The sequence below is a fragment of the Heterodontus francisci genome, chromosome 13, assembly GCF_036365525.1.
Source record: "Heterodontus francisci isolate sHetFra1 chromosome 13, sHetFra1.hap1, whole genome shotgun sequence".
NCBI lineage: Eukaryota > Metazoa > Chordata > Chondrichthyes > Heterodontiformes > Heterodontidae > Heterodontus > Heterodontus francisci.
In genome coordinates, this window is record NC_090383.1 from 80,670,388 (window position 1) to 80,686,328 (window position 15,941).

The 15,941-nt window shown below is 40.0% G+C and overlaps 1 protein-coding gene and 1 long non-coding RNA gene across 7 annotated transcripts in view; one reads left to right on the forward strand and one right to left on the reverse strand.

The window, feature by feature from the left end:
* The window catches only part of esrrga (estrogen-related receptor gamma a), a 264,814-nt gene extending 259,642 nt beyond the window's left edge, over positions 1 to 5,172 (reverse strand). For 2 of the 6 annotated variants that reach the window (XM_068045051.1, XM_068045045.1), the window contains exon 1: positions 4,972 to 5,172. In XM_068045051.1, coding sequence (XP_067901152.1) covers positions 4,972 to 4,973 — 2 coding nt within the window. In that variant the 5' untranslated portion in view covers positions 4,974 to 5,172. Of the gene's footprint in view, positions 1 to 1,434; positions 1,592 to 1,903; positions 1,922 to 2,908; positions 3,063 to 4,971 lie in introns of those variants that run through there. The other 4 variants (XM_068045050.1, XM_068045046.1, XM_068045049.1 and 1 more) reach the window with 4 other exon arrangements.
* A 162-nt stretch (positions 5,173 to 5,334) lies between these two features.
* LOC137376452 (uncharacterized) lies at positions 5,335 to 14,500 on the forward strand. The gene is made up of 3 exons (XR_010976221.1): positions 5,335 to 5,498; positions 13,029 to 13,171; positions 14,349 to 14,500. It is a non-coding gene; the product is annotated as an uncharacterized lncRNA (long non-coding RNA).
* Positions 14,501 to 15,941: the final 1,441 nt, after the last annotated feature.

The window sequence follows — 15,941 nt, forward strand, 5'->3', positions numbered from 1 at the left end:
ATGCATTACCTGCTATGTGAATGCAAAACACGCACCTGCAATGGGTGCATTTTGTAAACAATTTTATTTTTCCAAATAAAACAATATCCCTCAGAAACCCATCTTGGTTACAAAGTAACTTCATCTGCAGATAAATTTACTTCACCTGGCAAACACCAGCTTAGCTGCCAAGTAAGCAAGGTGTCCTCTAGCCTTCAATGCACGCCATTGTCTAAACTTCATGTCAAAACATCTAACCTAGTAGCTACATTTAAGGGACACCAAATGATTGAATATGCAAAATCATTACTCACCCATATTTTTGCTTAAAATTCCTAACAGCAACTGTTAAAAAAGCCATGAAATTTATTTTGCAGTTAGACAAATCACATTTTGCACACCTTACAATATATCATGATGATCATTAGCTTAATGGTGGAACTACTTAATAGTATTCAAGCAAAAAGTCTTAGAAGAAACAATCTAGAAATCAGAAAATTGAGAAATTAAAGAATTGATGAGTTTGCATTTTAATCTAAAATTGACATCTCTCTGCTACCAGTACCATACTTTCAATACCTGAATTTTCTAAATACCCATTTACATTTTGAATGACTTGCATTTTGGGGATGGGGAATGATGCAGGAAACACTGTGGCAGCTCAGCTGTGTTTTATATTTCTAGGAATATTGGTTTTGAATTTGCACAAACATCCAATGTGATGAGTTAACAGTGTTATAATAAATAGTTCAAACATTATTATACACCCAACAATGTTTGACTGTTCTGTGTGTCTTTTCCATTGAAAGGCTCACAAAAAATGAATTCAATAGTTTTTGTTTTAAGCTCTGGAAGCTATGGTTACTGTTTCACATTCGCTAGTTAAACCGTGTGCAGTTTTTGGACCCAACGCAAGAATTTCTCCGAAAGCACAACGGATCTACCAACCTGCGTTACCAAGGAGAGGGCATTTGATCAGCTGACTGCAGGCATTGTACAATATTAATTATGGGCCAAGCTTAAGATGCGTTTGCCAGCGTTTTAACCCTCCGAATGGATGCTATTCTGCACACAGTATATTGGGAAGACGCATGTTAACTGGGCGAAAAACCAAGTAGGTGCACCACTAATAAGTTAAAGCAATGAGATAAACAGTAAACACGTCATGGCAACACTATCAACTTCATTTCAGTGAAACACGTAATAAAATGAATATACTGTCTAATGCATGTGACTTGTCAGATTATTTCCATCAATGCAAAAAGCATAAAAACACAAAAGTAGTGACAAAACGTTCCAAGCTAATAACACAGCAGCAAATTCCCTGACAACACTATTAACCCCTATTTCAGCAGACACAAGATGATCCTGAGCTGTATTGCAATACAGTAGGAATAAATATATATGACTGAAACACTATTTTGTTTATTCGAAGTGTTCCACTGTGAAACTTACCTGTGCTGGACCCTCTCAGTGACGGAATATCAGCCAAAGTTCGGGCGACACCTTTGAATGAAAGAGCGGTTAAGCTAACCCTAAACACAAATTACTGCTAGTTGCTTCTAGACTTTTGTAACAACTATCTGGAGGACACATTGGTGCAGGCGCGAAAATGAGGAAACGACGTGACTCAAAGGCGAAGAGGCACCTTGGTTTTAAACGAGGAAGAAGTACCAATGTGGGTAAAGCCAGTCCTTGATTTGTAGGATCTGACTGTCAGACACTCTGCGTCACTATAAACACTAAAAAGCAATGATATCAAATTTCAAGAGTGCCACTACGAGGGGTTTAAGTGGAGGGAGAGTTCAAAACTTGCATGTGACCATATCATATCAAGAAACTGTTTCAACGTAAACAAGAAAGCAGTCCCTCTTTGAAGTGTTTTTAACTTATAGCTTTAAAATGTATCATACAGATAGCTTACATGTTCATGGGCCTGCAGGGCTCTCAGCTCCACGTACCCCAGATTTGTGTTTCTCAAGGTGAGTAAATAAATAATGAAACAATCTGGCAATAGCATGCATCGCAGTGCGATGGTTGCAGTAATTCATGCAGTCTGGGCTAAATCTAGAATCAATCATATATGTGTATACTGCATTAGGAGCTTGTATTGTGTAGTGTTTGCTGCAACGTCCTGGGAAGCAGTGGGCCTCCAGTATAACGAGCGTATTCGCCTCACTGACAACAACTTGGCAAAATTCACTCCAAATCTGCACTGCTTGTATGGTAGGTCTTGCTGCAGCTGACAAGTTACACATTGCCGGTTTAGGGCCGTCTGGTTAACCTGCACCGCTTACTTTCCTCGGCTGCCGCCGCTTTATTGCCACAGTCTCAGAATACAGTAGGAGATCATATTGTTTCTCGCCGAGATAATGCGGCACGCCGGCCCAGCATTCAATGTGACTTTCTCCTTCTCTCACAGACTCTCTCTCTCTCTCTCACACATAGCCACATACACTTGTCTCTCGTTTTCTTCCTATAACACACACACATATCCGTCTCTCACACGCAGACACATAAACTGTATATTGCCAGGAACAAGCTATCTCTCGCACGTAACGTGCTTCCTACCACCAGCCCCATGTGGTCACAACAAAACTGAACCAAGCAAGCAAAAAAAATTGCAACTGACGCGCCAGGATCTCCAGGCCTACAGTGGATCAGCTGTCAAACCTATCATCTATTTTCAGGACAAGACCTACAAATGATCATTGTACATCATCATCTCCCTCTTGTTGCGGCCACCGAGGCTGCTTTGGGAAAGAATTGCAGGAACTTTAGGACCTGGGGTTGCTACACAGTTGCAACCTTCTGCAAGGGTAACCTCAGCTCAACATCAGCCGCTTCACAGGCGCTTTAATAAATCGCAATCAGAGACTGTCAGAAAAAGCTGCACGTTTTAGCAAATGTGTGATTGATTTACGATTACCTTGGACAACTTCCCTATCAGATCGAGAGCTGGTGCCGGGGTTTATTTGTGGTTTAAAGTAAATGGAAGCCGGCTACTTTCGCTTTAATGTCCACGGGGTTCGGAAACGCTGCAACCCTCTTTACAACACACACGCCTCCCTTTCCTGGGAACCTGTAACTCTCTGAGCCTAGGGGGTGAGGGTAGAAGCAGCTGCTGCTGTCTTCCCGGCAAATCGAAGGGAATCGGTGGCAGCGAGGGCAAGATCTCGGCGTGGGTTCTACGTCTGTATCATTTAAAGTCTGGATATTGAGCACTCAGGTTGAAATAATCGTGCACTAAGTGCTGCATGTGATCCTCACACACCCGCTCGGCAATGCGCCCGTCCGTACTCAGCGTGACCCACAGCGTCATTCCTCCTGCTTATTTTATCAATGACAAGTTGCAACAAACGGGACGAAATTCACAATCTTACGGCACTGGCGGTGCTCTAGACTGATAACAAATCCGTACTAGGAGCGATGTCGGTTTTATTTTTTAAAAATTATTAATATAGAAGTGTTCGGCGATTATGCCAATTTATTTTCAGGTTAAAACCACAAAAAAACCTCACGTACATAAAGGTTGACAGAGTTCTCACTTCATCTGGTACCTAATGTCCAGGTACAGTCCGAGAGTGGTAGCTTCAGATTGACAATTTTGCGAAGACAAACCCGATCTTACGATAGAACATGTTGTATAGATATGTGTGTGTGTTTGTGTGTGTGTGTAAGTCGGGAATGCAGTTGCGTTAACAGTGATAGATGCTGAATATCAGAAAGCTGGTCTTAGGAAAAAAGTGATGTTATCAAAATGATCATAGTAGGGCGTCAATCCGTCATGCGTTATTTAGCAGAGTTATCATTGTTATCAGTGACTATCAGCAATGGTGTGGTTTATTCGACTTGCATGTTCATGTCTATTTTGTATTAAGTAGACCCGCGCATCAGAAATAATGAGAATCGCCTATTAAAGCACCCTAAGGGAAGAGATGATTGCCCCCGCACGTTGACAGCCGTGTAATCACTGAAGTCACGTCTAAAACTAAGTTTGAAAGCATTAGCTATTGTTTGCATGGTCCGGTTGGAATAGTCCGTGTCATAGCTTTACGATTCTTAGAGTAGTTTTCGAACCATTTACCGTTACAACTTTACGGGATAAAAATGATTGATAAGAAAAAAGCTATTCATCTTCAAAGAACAGTCTTGCATTTGACCGCGACTATTAATTACTCATCTTCAACTTGTCGCGCAGAACTAACCTACATATTCAGTCTATAACTTTCAACGTTAAAATAATCGCGTGACTCAATTTAGAATTTGGAAATGTTTGATATTATATGAAGTGGGCAATAAAACATATGAATTGAATTACATTTTCGAGTTTACTTATGCGCAAAGAGGTCGCAGATTGCGTAGAAACAGCAAGCAACGTCTTATTCAATATTCGATAGTACCTGGACATAATCAGTTGTGTTTTTGCACTTGATGTAGTACATCGAAATCAGCTTTACAAAAAAACCCGGATATATTTGTAACGTATCAATCTGCAACCGCTATCCGCGGATACATCAGCGTGTGCTGCGGTGGCGACAAAATATTTAATTTATAAAACTGCAAATTCACATCTCATTCTGTTTCGTTATAAATTTAATCTGAAGGATGACTCATTTCACAATGCATTCAACATTTTTACTGCCTTCAATGATGAGACATTTAAAAAAATCGAATATTGAGTAATTCCACTCCAATTTCATGTAACAACAACCTTCATCTTATCCTATGTAGAGAGCACGGCGGATACTATAGAGACATTTAACATGCATTCCGTCTATAAAATATGCATTATCTTGCTTCCTTCAAGTGAAAAATTGCTAGATGACACATTTGTCAAAATAGTAAGAGGCAGGAAGAGATTAGTTATATATTGAGCTTTAAGGTTCATCTATAAAAATGCAATAAAATAGCTACACAATATACATATTGCGAAAGGCATATGGAACAATATGATATTTGGTGTCCAAATATAATTATTTAGGTACTCACATGGTTCGTGGTTGCAGTAAGATTGAGTTAATCACAGCTTGGGACCTTCCTCCTGGACTCAGCAATAGCAAATGGCCAAATAGCTGCACTCAACCTGACCACTTAGCAACTTCAGAACAGAGAGGGGGAGATCAGTATTGCCATCCCATGTTCTGTAGCCTATAAATAGCCAACTTTTTGATTGATACAAGGAACAAATGAGAGAAGAATGCGTAATTTTGCGCATGAGCCCCCCTTCAAGTAGAAGAAAGGAAAACAGAATGTGCGAAGATAGATAGAGTGTGTGTGTGTTGGGGGGGGGGGGGGGGCGGGGGGGGGGGGGGGGGGGGGGAGAGGGGGGAGGGGGAGAGAAGGAGAGAGAGACTGAAAGAGCCCCAGGCAGATCCACGCGGCAAACCTGTAGGGTGCAGGATTTGCTATTTATCTCAGAGCGCCAGCCTGATACACCTGAGGAGAGAATATCCCCAACTGTAATGATAGGAAAATTGGCAGAAATCTGTGCATGTTTTCAGCATTTAAAACTTACGGTAGGAACGTGCACATTGCTATATTTTGATCTGTTAAAAAAAACAAACATCCATCTCCCATTTTGGGATAGGTGTTGTTATCAAGAGAAAATGAATCTGATTCGGTGCATTTTCTCTGCAATTTTTTTTTGCAAGATTAAGGCTTAAGATCAGTTGCCTGTTCTTGTTTTGCAATACCGCAACTCATTTATTTAAATAGTTTATTTCTGCGTTACCCATAGTACTAATTAATTTTGCTTTGAAATAAACGTAATGTGCCTTCTTGGTGTTTTGCGGATTAGTTTGACTCTTTTTTTGTGCAAATTGTTAAAACTGTTTAGATTATGTGTTACTCGTCGTATACCTTGCGGACGACTACTCATGAATTCGCTGTGTGGTTTGAATGCTGGAGTTATGAAAAGATAAATTCTTGTGCTCTGACGTGCAGCTCTTCGCTCTCGTCGACATTTAATCGTCCTCTCTGTCTTACACCTAAATTGTGCATTTTTATGCTGCTTGTGACATCAATGCTTCATTACAAGAGGACTTGGAGATTCATCTGAACCATGTGCCTTTTCTATATGTAGAATTACAGGTTATTTTCTTTCCCTTTCGACTCGAAAGGCTTTCCAGGCTTTTTAAAGGGGTGATGTGACTAGAAATCAGCCTTTGATTTATGCCCATCAGTCTGTTTCTGCACTGCATACATTTCCAATCTCATGCCCCATAAAATAATAACAAAGGATCCGCATTAATCCGCCTGCAAGGCTGGCTTTGAAAACTCATGTATATGACTTAAAAGTTGAAGACCAATTTATCAACTTGCCACTCTCCCCTTGAACATTCTAATTCTACTAACTTATAACTATTTTACTGACGAGAATACCCACCTTTACCTGAATGGGGTAATTGGAAAGAAAATCGATACTTCAATGTCCAAGCGTTCCCAATACCGTCCGACGATTAAACCATATTTTTAGCTGGCATTATAATTTACCTTTTGTAGCATTAATAACATCTAATACAGCCAGGGAAGCTATAATAAAAGTAGTTATTTTAAAATAGTCATCGCTAAATATCCTCGCCATCTAAGGATGATTTCCAGAATTGTATTCAATTCTACCTTATATAAAAAGACTTAGATTTTTGTGTAACTCATTATCTATCAGTGAATCAGTATGAAGTAAACTTGAATTTTAAAGCACGTTGTCTTTTCAAATTTGAGAATGTAGATACTGCCCAGCACCAGATAACATCGGATTGTTCAAAAGGCCAAGAAATGTTAGTCTTCCTCTGGATTCGAGCATTATTCCATAACTCTCCTGTCTCGCAAATAAAGCGCACACTATGACTCTTAGTAAGGAAAATACAAAAATAAATAAGGAATTTTATGGAAAAGTGCATCATCTACAGTTTCATGTCATGGAAAATATAATTAAAAGGGTTACGTACTTTGAGGAATTCTAATATTTTAGTCAGATATTTGGCTAAATTTACATTACTAAGCGTCATTTATTGCAACACATGTTTAACAGTGAATATCTTGAAAGACTATTTATTATGTTGTCACCAGATTCCTGCATTAATAGTATGGCTAAATAAAATCCGCTTTTACAGCATATGATGCACTCAGTGTCCTCAATCTTTGCCCATTAACTCTTCACTGACACACGTTAGTAAGATCTTGCTTCTGAAAGTACAATAGGGTATGCCGCTGAATTACCAGCACAATATTCAAGCAAAAAAAAGCGTACTGTGGAAGACTTCTCTGCAGATATGAGAATAATTAGATGTTCAAAGTATTGTTTTCGTCCTCGTTGTCTTCAATTGTGGGAGTTCACCGCCAGATGCAATAACGATGTAGGAAACAATGCACATTGTTTCAAAGAGGAGCAACATAGCTCACCAACCGTCTTCCTAATTGTACGGTTCAGTGAGGAATGGCAAAGCAGTAGGATCACGACGTCCCTTTGAATTTTGCAAATAAGATTGTTGAACACATCTGTAACACTGACAAGTGACCTTACAATGAAACTTGGACGCACTGTTGTGCATGGTGTTGGTTTAGGGTTGTTGTACCCTTCATCGGACATTTGGTTCAAAGAAGATATTAATTAAGACAGATAAAATATTGATGCGAGGTACCTAGCTTGTTTGAACCATTCACCTTGCAATAAACGTGCTTCAGAGATGAAGAATCGAAAAACTGCATCTTCGGTACAGGTGCCTATGGCAGTAATCATTTTGAACAACGTTTATGAGTTAGAAATTATTGTTACAAAACTTGTAGCAACTTAAAGATATTGGGTCAGAAAAAATTTACCGTTACCCTTCTTCAGGTAGGAAATATAACATTGTATACGTTGAGCGAGATAGAGACACCGGGAACACAGACTTGTTCAAATTATATAGGGCTGGGAAGCCGAAGAGCTACTGATATTACACGAAATTTACGTGTATGTCGAAGAAGAGTTAGGCAAAGTAGAAAATACGATCTGAGACCTTTTGAAATTTGGACAGAGAACTGAAGGCAGAGACGAGATATAGTACAGAACCACTGTGGAAGCAAGAAATAGGTGTCTGGAAAAGGAGATATGAAGCGACTGAGGTGAAAACTTGATGCATGAAGTTACAAATTGCGATTTGCAAAAACATTTCTCATATGGTACTTAGCAGTAATGCAATGGGAGTGTAGATGCTAAAGGAGGCAGTATGCGATTAATTATGATATATTTTAGTAATGATACATGTAACGCCAAACAAGGTGAATATTTCTACCAGGAGGGACGGTGGAAACTTTTTGTAACAATCTTCTTCGTTACAATTCAATCTGCATTGCAGTACATTTGACAACAATGTTTCCTAAATTTGTGTCTGTCAGTGAGGTAGTGGATTTGGGAAAAAGAACTATATATAGTACGTGGGAAATTGGGGAAATGGTGATAGTTTCATTCCCAATGTTTAAAACTCCAATTTATCGTTAAAGATTTATTAGAATCTGAAGTTCAGCCGTTGCTCGCTTTGGCTACACTGTAATACTGATCAAATGTAAGACTACACTTTAGTTCTTCAAAGAGACACATGCAGTTAAAATTCAGACATGAACATATTGTGATTGTATCTAGAGCTATATAAGTTCCTTTCTATATAGCGTAAGGTGGAATATATGTGTTTCCTTGAAGATACAAAAGAAACGTTGCATTGAAAGTTCTAAATCAACAACATCCAAGTGGTTATTTGCAAAGACGAGGTAGTTGCTGGTCCACCACGAGTTAAACAGACAACAAGCCTTTGATTTTTACATGTCTTCCTCGGCACGGTAACATTCAGAAAACTTTCGCCTATGGTCAAAGATGGTGCAATTCGTGATTAAGACTATTCTCTGCAATAAATGCAACATTGCGGTATCTTAAATGGCGCGAGGTGTGCCAGGCTCACAATGCTAAACATTTACATTTTGTAGATTTGTAGAAATTACCAAGTATCATTTAGCTCGTACGGCACAAAATCCACAGAAAAACACGAATCCGAAGAACATTTGGTGTAATTTATTACCCGAATCGACAGTTGGCTTCAAGCAGTAATAAATAAAAGAAAGCAAAACCTGTGGTCAAAGGTCTGGCAAACTAACTTACAACTTCTAAATAAAACGAACGCGGCTAAAAAGAATCCAATATGTTGGTTCAAAACATTTGATTTTGAAGGCACTAAAGTTCATTCAAACGACATAAGATATTTTAACGTTATAGGGATATACAGGATTGCCTCCCAATGCTTCCACAAAATTCCAAAAGACAAAAAACAAGTGACCTCTAATTTCCCTGCATCATTATAGAAACTGTCAGTAACAGTCTGTGTGTTTATTATATTTATCAAATAAGTTTCTAAAGTGTTCTCTTTTGCCTTGCAAGCATTGAAGTGCTTGTCTGTCTTGTCCTGTTAAAGGATTTACAATGACACGAGACAGCGGTAGTTGGGATTGATGCTGCACCCAACGCCGCTGAAAGAAAGTTGGAAACTGGGCTCGGGAACTTAGAATAAGAATTTTTAGTGAGACAGACTATGTACAACGCGATCGCAAGCGGCGTGGAGTTGCACACTGAAGTAAATAGGGCACTTTGCAAAATTACTGCCGAACACAACACTGGCGGCACAGTTAGAGCCTCAACATTCTGCTAAATTATAAAACACGACTCAAAGAATATTCATGGTGCAATTGCAACATTTCTCTAACGATGCTTGATGCTGCGCTGCAATACAAAGATATGAAAATTATAATGAAAGATTTTTTGCAATAAATCTTAGCAGAGGCAGAAGATTAGATATACAGAGATCGAGGTAAATGCAGACCGAGATTGATGGCTGATAGCAGGGAATGCGATAGATAGGTAAATAGCCTGATAGATAGATACATGGAAACTCCAGCTCAATATAAGGAAAATTGCCATAAATAATATCCTCACTTTCCATTAAGTGTGAAAGTGCAACTACCACTCAAACCAGAGCCAATCCAAGAGAAAATGTCTGATGTTATGTGTGCCGTGGTCAAGCACTGCTTTTTCAAGCTGAAAGGTAACTCGGATCTTCACTTTATGTGGCAGGACATTAATGTTAATTGTTCCCATATCATGCTTTGTTGTACCGCACCCAAACGGTCCTTTGACTCTCATTGTGAAAATTATTTTCTGGTGTTGCATGAGTTATCTCATCTTCCCCTACCACTGTATCGATGCACCTGCAGTAGGTCAAAGAACTAAATACACAGATTATTTCCAAAGAACACAATAAAGTCTGTAGCTTATCTCGTCGGAGGGTTGCGCAGGTCTTGATCTCTCTGGATTTCACTGCGCTTTATAGACTCTGGTGTTTACTTAATGAATGCTTTTTTTGATAACGTGGGTATATATTTCAATTATTTTGTGGCTGATGAGCAATTTAAGCATGATCACGGTTACCAAGGTAGCATAGGTCAGAGGATAAAAGTTGAACCAGAAAATGCAGAAAGGAGTCTGATGTAAGATTTCAGTCACATTGGTACAAGAATGTGTTAACAAGTTGGAAGTTCTTTCAAAGAATAATAATATTCCATCTAATTGTAGCAGAAATATGACCGTGTCAGAGCTCCAGTCGCGACTGCTGCGCCAGGTCTGCCTGCTGGCCACACAATGATAACAAGCAGCTTAGATAGTATCTAGATAGTTTGCATCTAATACATTCGAAAATAACATTTCGGTGGTATTGCTATGAGGATTAGGGACAGAAAGGAACAAAAAGAAATAGGATCGAATTACAGAGCAAATAAATAATCGAGCCAAGCTTGTGGAACTAGTATTGTTAATTATTACACAATGACGAAAAAGTAAGTTATAAGGTAGTCACATAAAACAATGGTGTGAAACATTCCCTTTCAGTTGTCGAGATTCATGTATAAATCCAAATCAGTGATGCTAGTTAAGGAAAATTCACTGTCTGTAAAATGATCCACGTTAGTCTAGGTTGGCATTAACCTCTCAATTGTAGGTCTGTACATTCACTTGTGTCATGTTCATTTCAGGTGTTGTGAGGATGCTACATTAAGGAACCGCATTGTTTGGGTATCTTGATAGAAAATATATTGGTGCAAATGAAAATAAAGGCTCACTTCACCCATGGAACAATTATGTCCTGTTTGGTTAATGTTATCTCTGAAATATTTAGGTTGCAAGTGTTGAGAAAGTCAATGTACCAATGTATGTAATTTGGCTATGTTTTAGATTGTTTTACTAAGGCAAAATAGAGGAGCTAGCACCCACATTAGGATTGTGAATATTTAAAGAGAAGCTACATTTAGCAGAAAATAACATTAAGTAAAAATATCTGTACCTTTTTATTTACTTATAGTTTCCCAACAGTATTGATGTATTATTTCTGAAGGTCATATATCAGCTGCAGGGTTAGACAAACGTATGCTTGACCTTTCCCCCTATTCCCCATTAGCAGATGCTCCAGTTTCATAACTTATGTATCTAATTGTTCTGCAAGCAACAGTTAGCAAGGAATCTAAGTCCAGACCCTTGACTTTTGTGTAAGCCAAGGGAGACTTTAAACCTTTAGCAGTACCCTCCACAGAGCCACCTCTGAATAACATCACACAAAGTCTTGTCCAAGAAGACAAATGGACATGGGTGTCTCATCAGGCAATGAAACTGTGGGACTACCTTACCTAGACTTGTCACAGACTTCTCAACATCATGCCTGCCTGAAGTGGAAGTTTGTATGTGAGTGTGTGAGGTGAGCTGGGGGTGTGGTGATGCTGTTGGCCCCAAAGAATTCATCTCCCAGAATTAAATTGACCTATGCTTCTTTTTTAGTTGGACTAGAAACATATTTGATCCAGGAAACAGCTGCGGTGCATTCTAGAAAGTATTTCTCACTTTGACAATGTGCATCCTTTTTATTCTAGTCCATCTTGGAATAGCTGTAATCACCCAATATTAATGCCCTATTGTTCTTCACACCTCTCTGGCCTGTCTGCAGATCTGTAGCTCTCTTCTTATGATCCTAGTGCTACCATCCCATTTGCTGTTTTCTATCCCTATCTCTCCTGAAAAATCAGGAATATTAATATTCTAATTCTGCCCATACTTAGACCATGTCTCCGTCTGCTAACTTCAGAGTATTGGAGAAATTCGGAGATATTGGTAGAGTGCACAGTGTGATAATTGAAAGGCTACACGGTTTGAATAGCTTCCTTTTTGGATTGTATGATCATCTTTCTCCTCCCGAACAGTCATAATTTTTTGTTCAAAGCTTGATCAGGTGACATTGATAATCTCTCCAGGTTAATCTCTAGATTCCAGTCTTATTATTAGCGTCAAAACTGTCTCCTTCAAGCTGCTTTTCAAACAGGAAGGAAGTACAATTAGTGTGTGAGAGAGAGAGAGAGAGAGAGAGAGAGAGAAAGGGATGAAGATGACAATAATAAAAGGAGACAACCAGACAAGCACATGCATAATATTTACTTTTTAATATGTTTAATTTAATAAATTAGGGATAGTATTACAGTAATAAAGCTATGTTTGATGAGGAAGTAGTTTTTTTCTATAATATTGTTTTCAAGACCACAGTACGTGAACCAGTTGCCCCAGGAAGATGGGCAATTTCAAGGGTTAAATTTAGCTCCTTTTAAAACTATTAATATATTTCCTTCTGTTCTCTGTATTTCTAACAACTTTCGAAGCTCTGTTTATTTTTCAGACAATGATTGCCCAGGCTTTCAATGGGCCTCTGTTACAGGTAAAGCTACTTGGCCTCCAAAAAAAAGTTTGCATTTGTTACATTGAGTGACTAAAACTAACAATCCTGCCGCATGTAAATGTGGCCTCCCGTGTGCCTCCCTTACAGTCAGTATTTTCTAGCCTTTATTGTAAATTGCGATAATTCATGTTCATTTGTATAGATCAGCTGCTTCATTTCTTGCTCTTAGAGCAGTAAATTTGAACAATTAAGTTACATTCCATTAAATATTTTAAATTACTGCTTCTGGTAAGACAATATACATTTTCTCCTCAGTTTCAGGATGTGGGTGTTGCTGGCAATGCCAGGATTTATGGCCCATGCCTATTTGCGCTGAGAAGGTGATCGTGGGCCACCTTTTTGAACCACTACAATCCTTGCATTGAAGGTGCTTCCACAATGTTAACAAGAAAGTAGAGGTAAAGAATACAAGAATTTTGACCCAGGAATGATGAAGGAATGGCAATATATTTCCAAGTCAGGATGATTTGTCATTTAGAGGAGATCTTAGAAGTGCTGGTGGTCCCAAGGGCCTGCTGCCCTTGTTCTTCAATATGATGGAGATTGCAGGTTTGGGAGGTATACTGAAGAAGTCTTGGCGAGTTGCTGCAGTGCATTCTGTAGATAGCACACACTGTAGCCATGGTGTGCTGATGGTGGAGGCACTATGGCCAGAATATTACATCAGGGCAGAGACCCTGTCCACTGATAGAGGATCTGGATCGGCGCAGGCTTGGAGGGCAGAAGGGCCTGTTCCTGTGCTGTAATTTTCTTTGTTTTTTTGTTCTTTGTTCACTGGCTTAAAAGTCAGGGGTGAGCCCGCCTCCGCCAGATCTGGGAGCCATACAGAGATTTTACATGGCGAAGGCCCTTAATTGGCCTCAGGCGGGACTTCCACCCCTCTGAGGCAGGAAGTCCTGCCTCCAGGAGCTGACAGCCAATCAGGGGGCCAGTAGCTCCTCAGTCCCAGCAGCACCACTGGGATTGGTGACCACTGCTGGGACTACACCCAGCTTCAGAAGGATCGTGGGTGCCAGTGCTGAAAAAGGTAATTGGGGTTTTGGACCTCGCCGGGGACAATTGACTGGGCCCTGGCGAAAGGGGTGGGGGTCAGCCAGGAGGGTGGTGGGAGATGCACTAGCGGGGGAGGCAGGAGCTGTTGGTGGGGGGGGGTCCCTCCGTGGGGCACAGGGTGCCCAATCAGGAGGGCCCACCCTTCAGGTCCGCCAGGAGGCTGCCTGGTATTGCTGGGCGGCCTCCACGGCTGCCAAACTGCCTGTCCACCACTGGTAATATACCAGCGGCGGCGGGAGATGGTCTTTAAGTGGCCATTAATTGGCCACTTAAAGGCCTCAATCGGCCTGGGGCAGGCAGGCCATTGGTCACCTCTCCTTTCACTCGTATAATTTCAGTGGGGGCGGGAAGGCAACGGGAATGGTGGGGTGAGGGTGCGTAAAATTTCAGCCTATATGTTTAGACTAGTGGTAAAGCGATCAAATGGACTGGGTGGCATTAAACTTCTTGAATGTTGTTGCAGCTGCACCCATCTAAGCCAATGGAGAGTATTCTATTACATTCCTGTCTTGTGTTTTCTAGGCGGCAGAAGGAATTCAGGAGTCAGGACGTCAGCAACTTGTTACAAAAAGTCCAACCGTTAACCTGCTTTAGGAGCCATGGCATTTGTGTTGAGCTTCTGGTCAATAGTGACCCCCCCCAAAATGTTGATCGTGGGGGATTTGATGGTGGTAATTCCATATAAATGTCACATGAAGTGATTAGGTTCTCTGTTGTTCATTATTTCCTGGCACTTGTGAGATGCAAATGTTATTTCACATTTATCAGCTAGGTCTTGCTGCATGTGGGTATGGACCTGAGGAATTATAAATGGAGCTGAACACTGGCCAATGATTAGTGAACAATGTCACTTCTGTCCTAATGATGGAGGGAAAGTCATTGATAAAATAGCTGATGATAACTGGGTCTAGGATGCTGTGCTGGGAAGTCCTGCAACAATGATCTGGGGCTGAGGTGAATAGACTCCAACAGCCACAAACATCTTCTTTAACTCCAGCTATTGGAGATTTTTCCCCGATTCCCATTAACTTTTAATTTATTAGAACTTCTAGGCACCACACTTGGGTCAAATATTGCCTTGCTGTCAAGGCTCATCATTCTCAGCACATCTTGTTGGATTTGTCCTCCATTTTGTAGACAAAACATACATAAGCAATTTTACACATTGTCAGGTAAATGCCAGTGTCGAAGGTGTACTGGAACAGCTTGGCTAGAGTGTACACATTGGAGTACACTTGTTGATAAGACCAGAACAAGGAGACGTAAACATAAGATAGCAACTAACAGAATTTAGGAGGAATTTCTTTACACAGAGAGTAGTGAGAGTGTAGAACTGGCCTGCTACGCAATCTTTTGTATGAGACATTAAACTGAAATCTCATCTGTACTGTCAGGTGGATGCAAAAGCACCTTAGCTGTGATATTATCAGGGCCATATCTCCTTTTTTCCAGTGCATTGGTAAATTATGCAGTCAATACGACAAAAGTGTTGGAAATAACTTTATGCCTGACTTTGGAATATCCATCTACAATCACTTGTTTCATTGTCTATAACCAAGAAAACTAAGAAAATGACTAATTGTAAGCTGGGGCATAGTCTAACATTTATTAATAATGGGCTACATTTTTATGCATGAAAGCATTGCACTTATAAATCAACCACTAGAATCCTGGACAGACTTGTGTCTTGTGAAGAAGAATCCAGAAATATCCTGCGATAATCCTTATTAAGCTCTCTAGGTAAGAATCGGAGAAAGCTATTGGTGAAAACATATTCCTCTTGCCAGCATTTAACTAGGTTTTCAGCGACAATATCAGTCATGTATGGTTTGTCTATTGATATTAATACCTGTTGTAAAAAGTTGAATCTGCCTAAATCATTGACACGAGGAACAATTACTTTTCAGAAGGAGGATTGTTAAGCTCCTGTCTCTATCTATTCATACTCTTTCTTATATACATTGAGTTATATTGAATCTACAGCATAGAAATGGACCATTCAGCCCAATTACTGTGTACCGATCTCCTCCTATCCCTTTTCTTATGCATGTGAAAGGTGGTAGATGACATTTTGATGGGCCAGAAATTGCTAATGGAACAACATTCCAATAAACA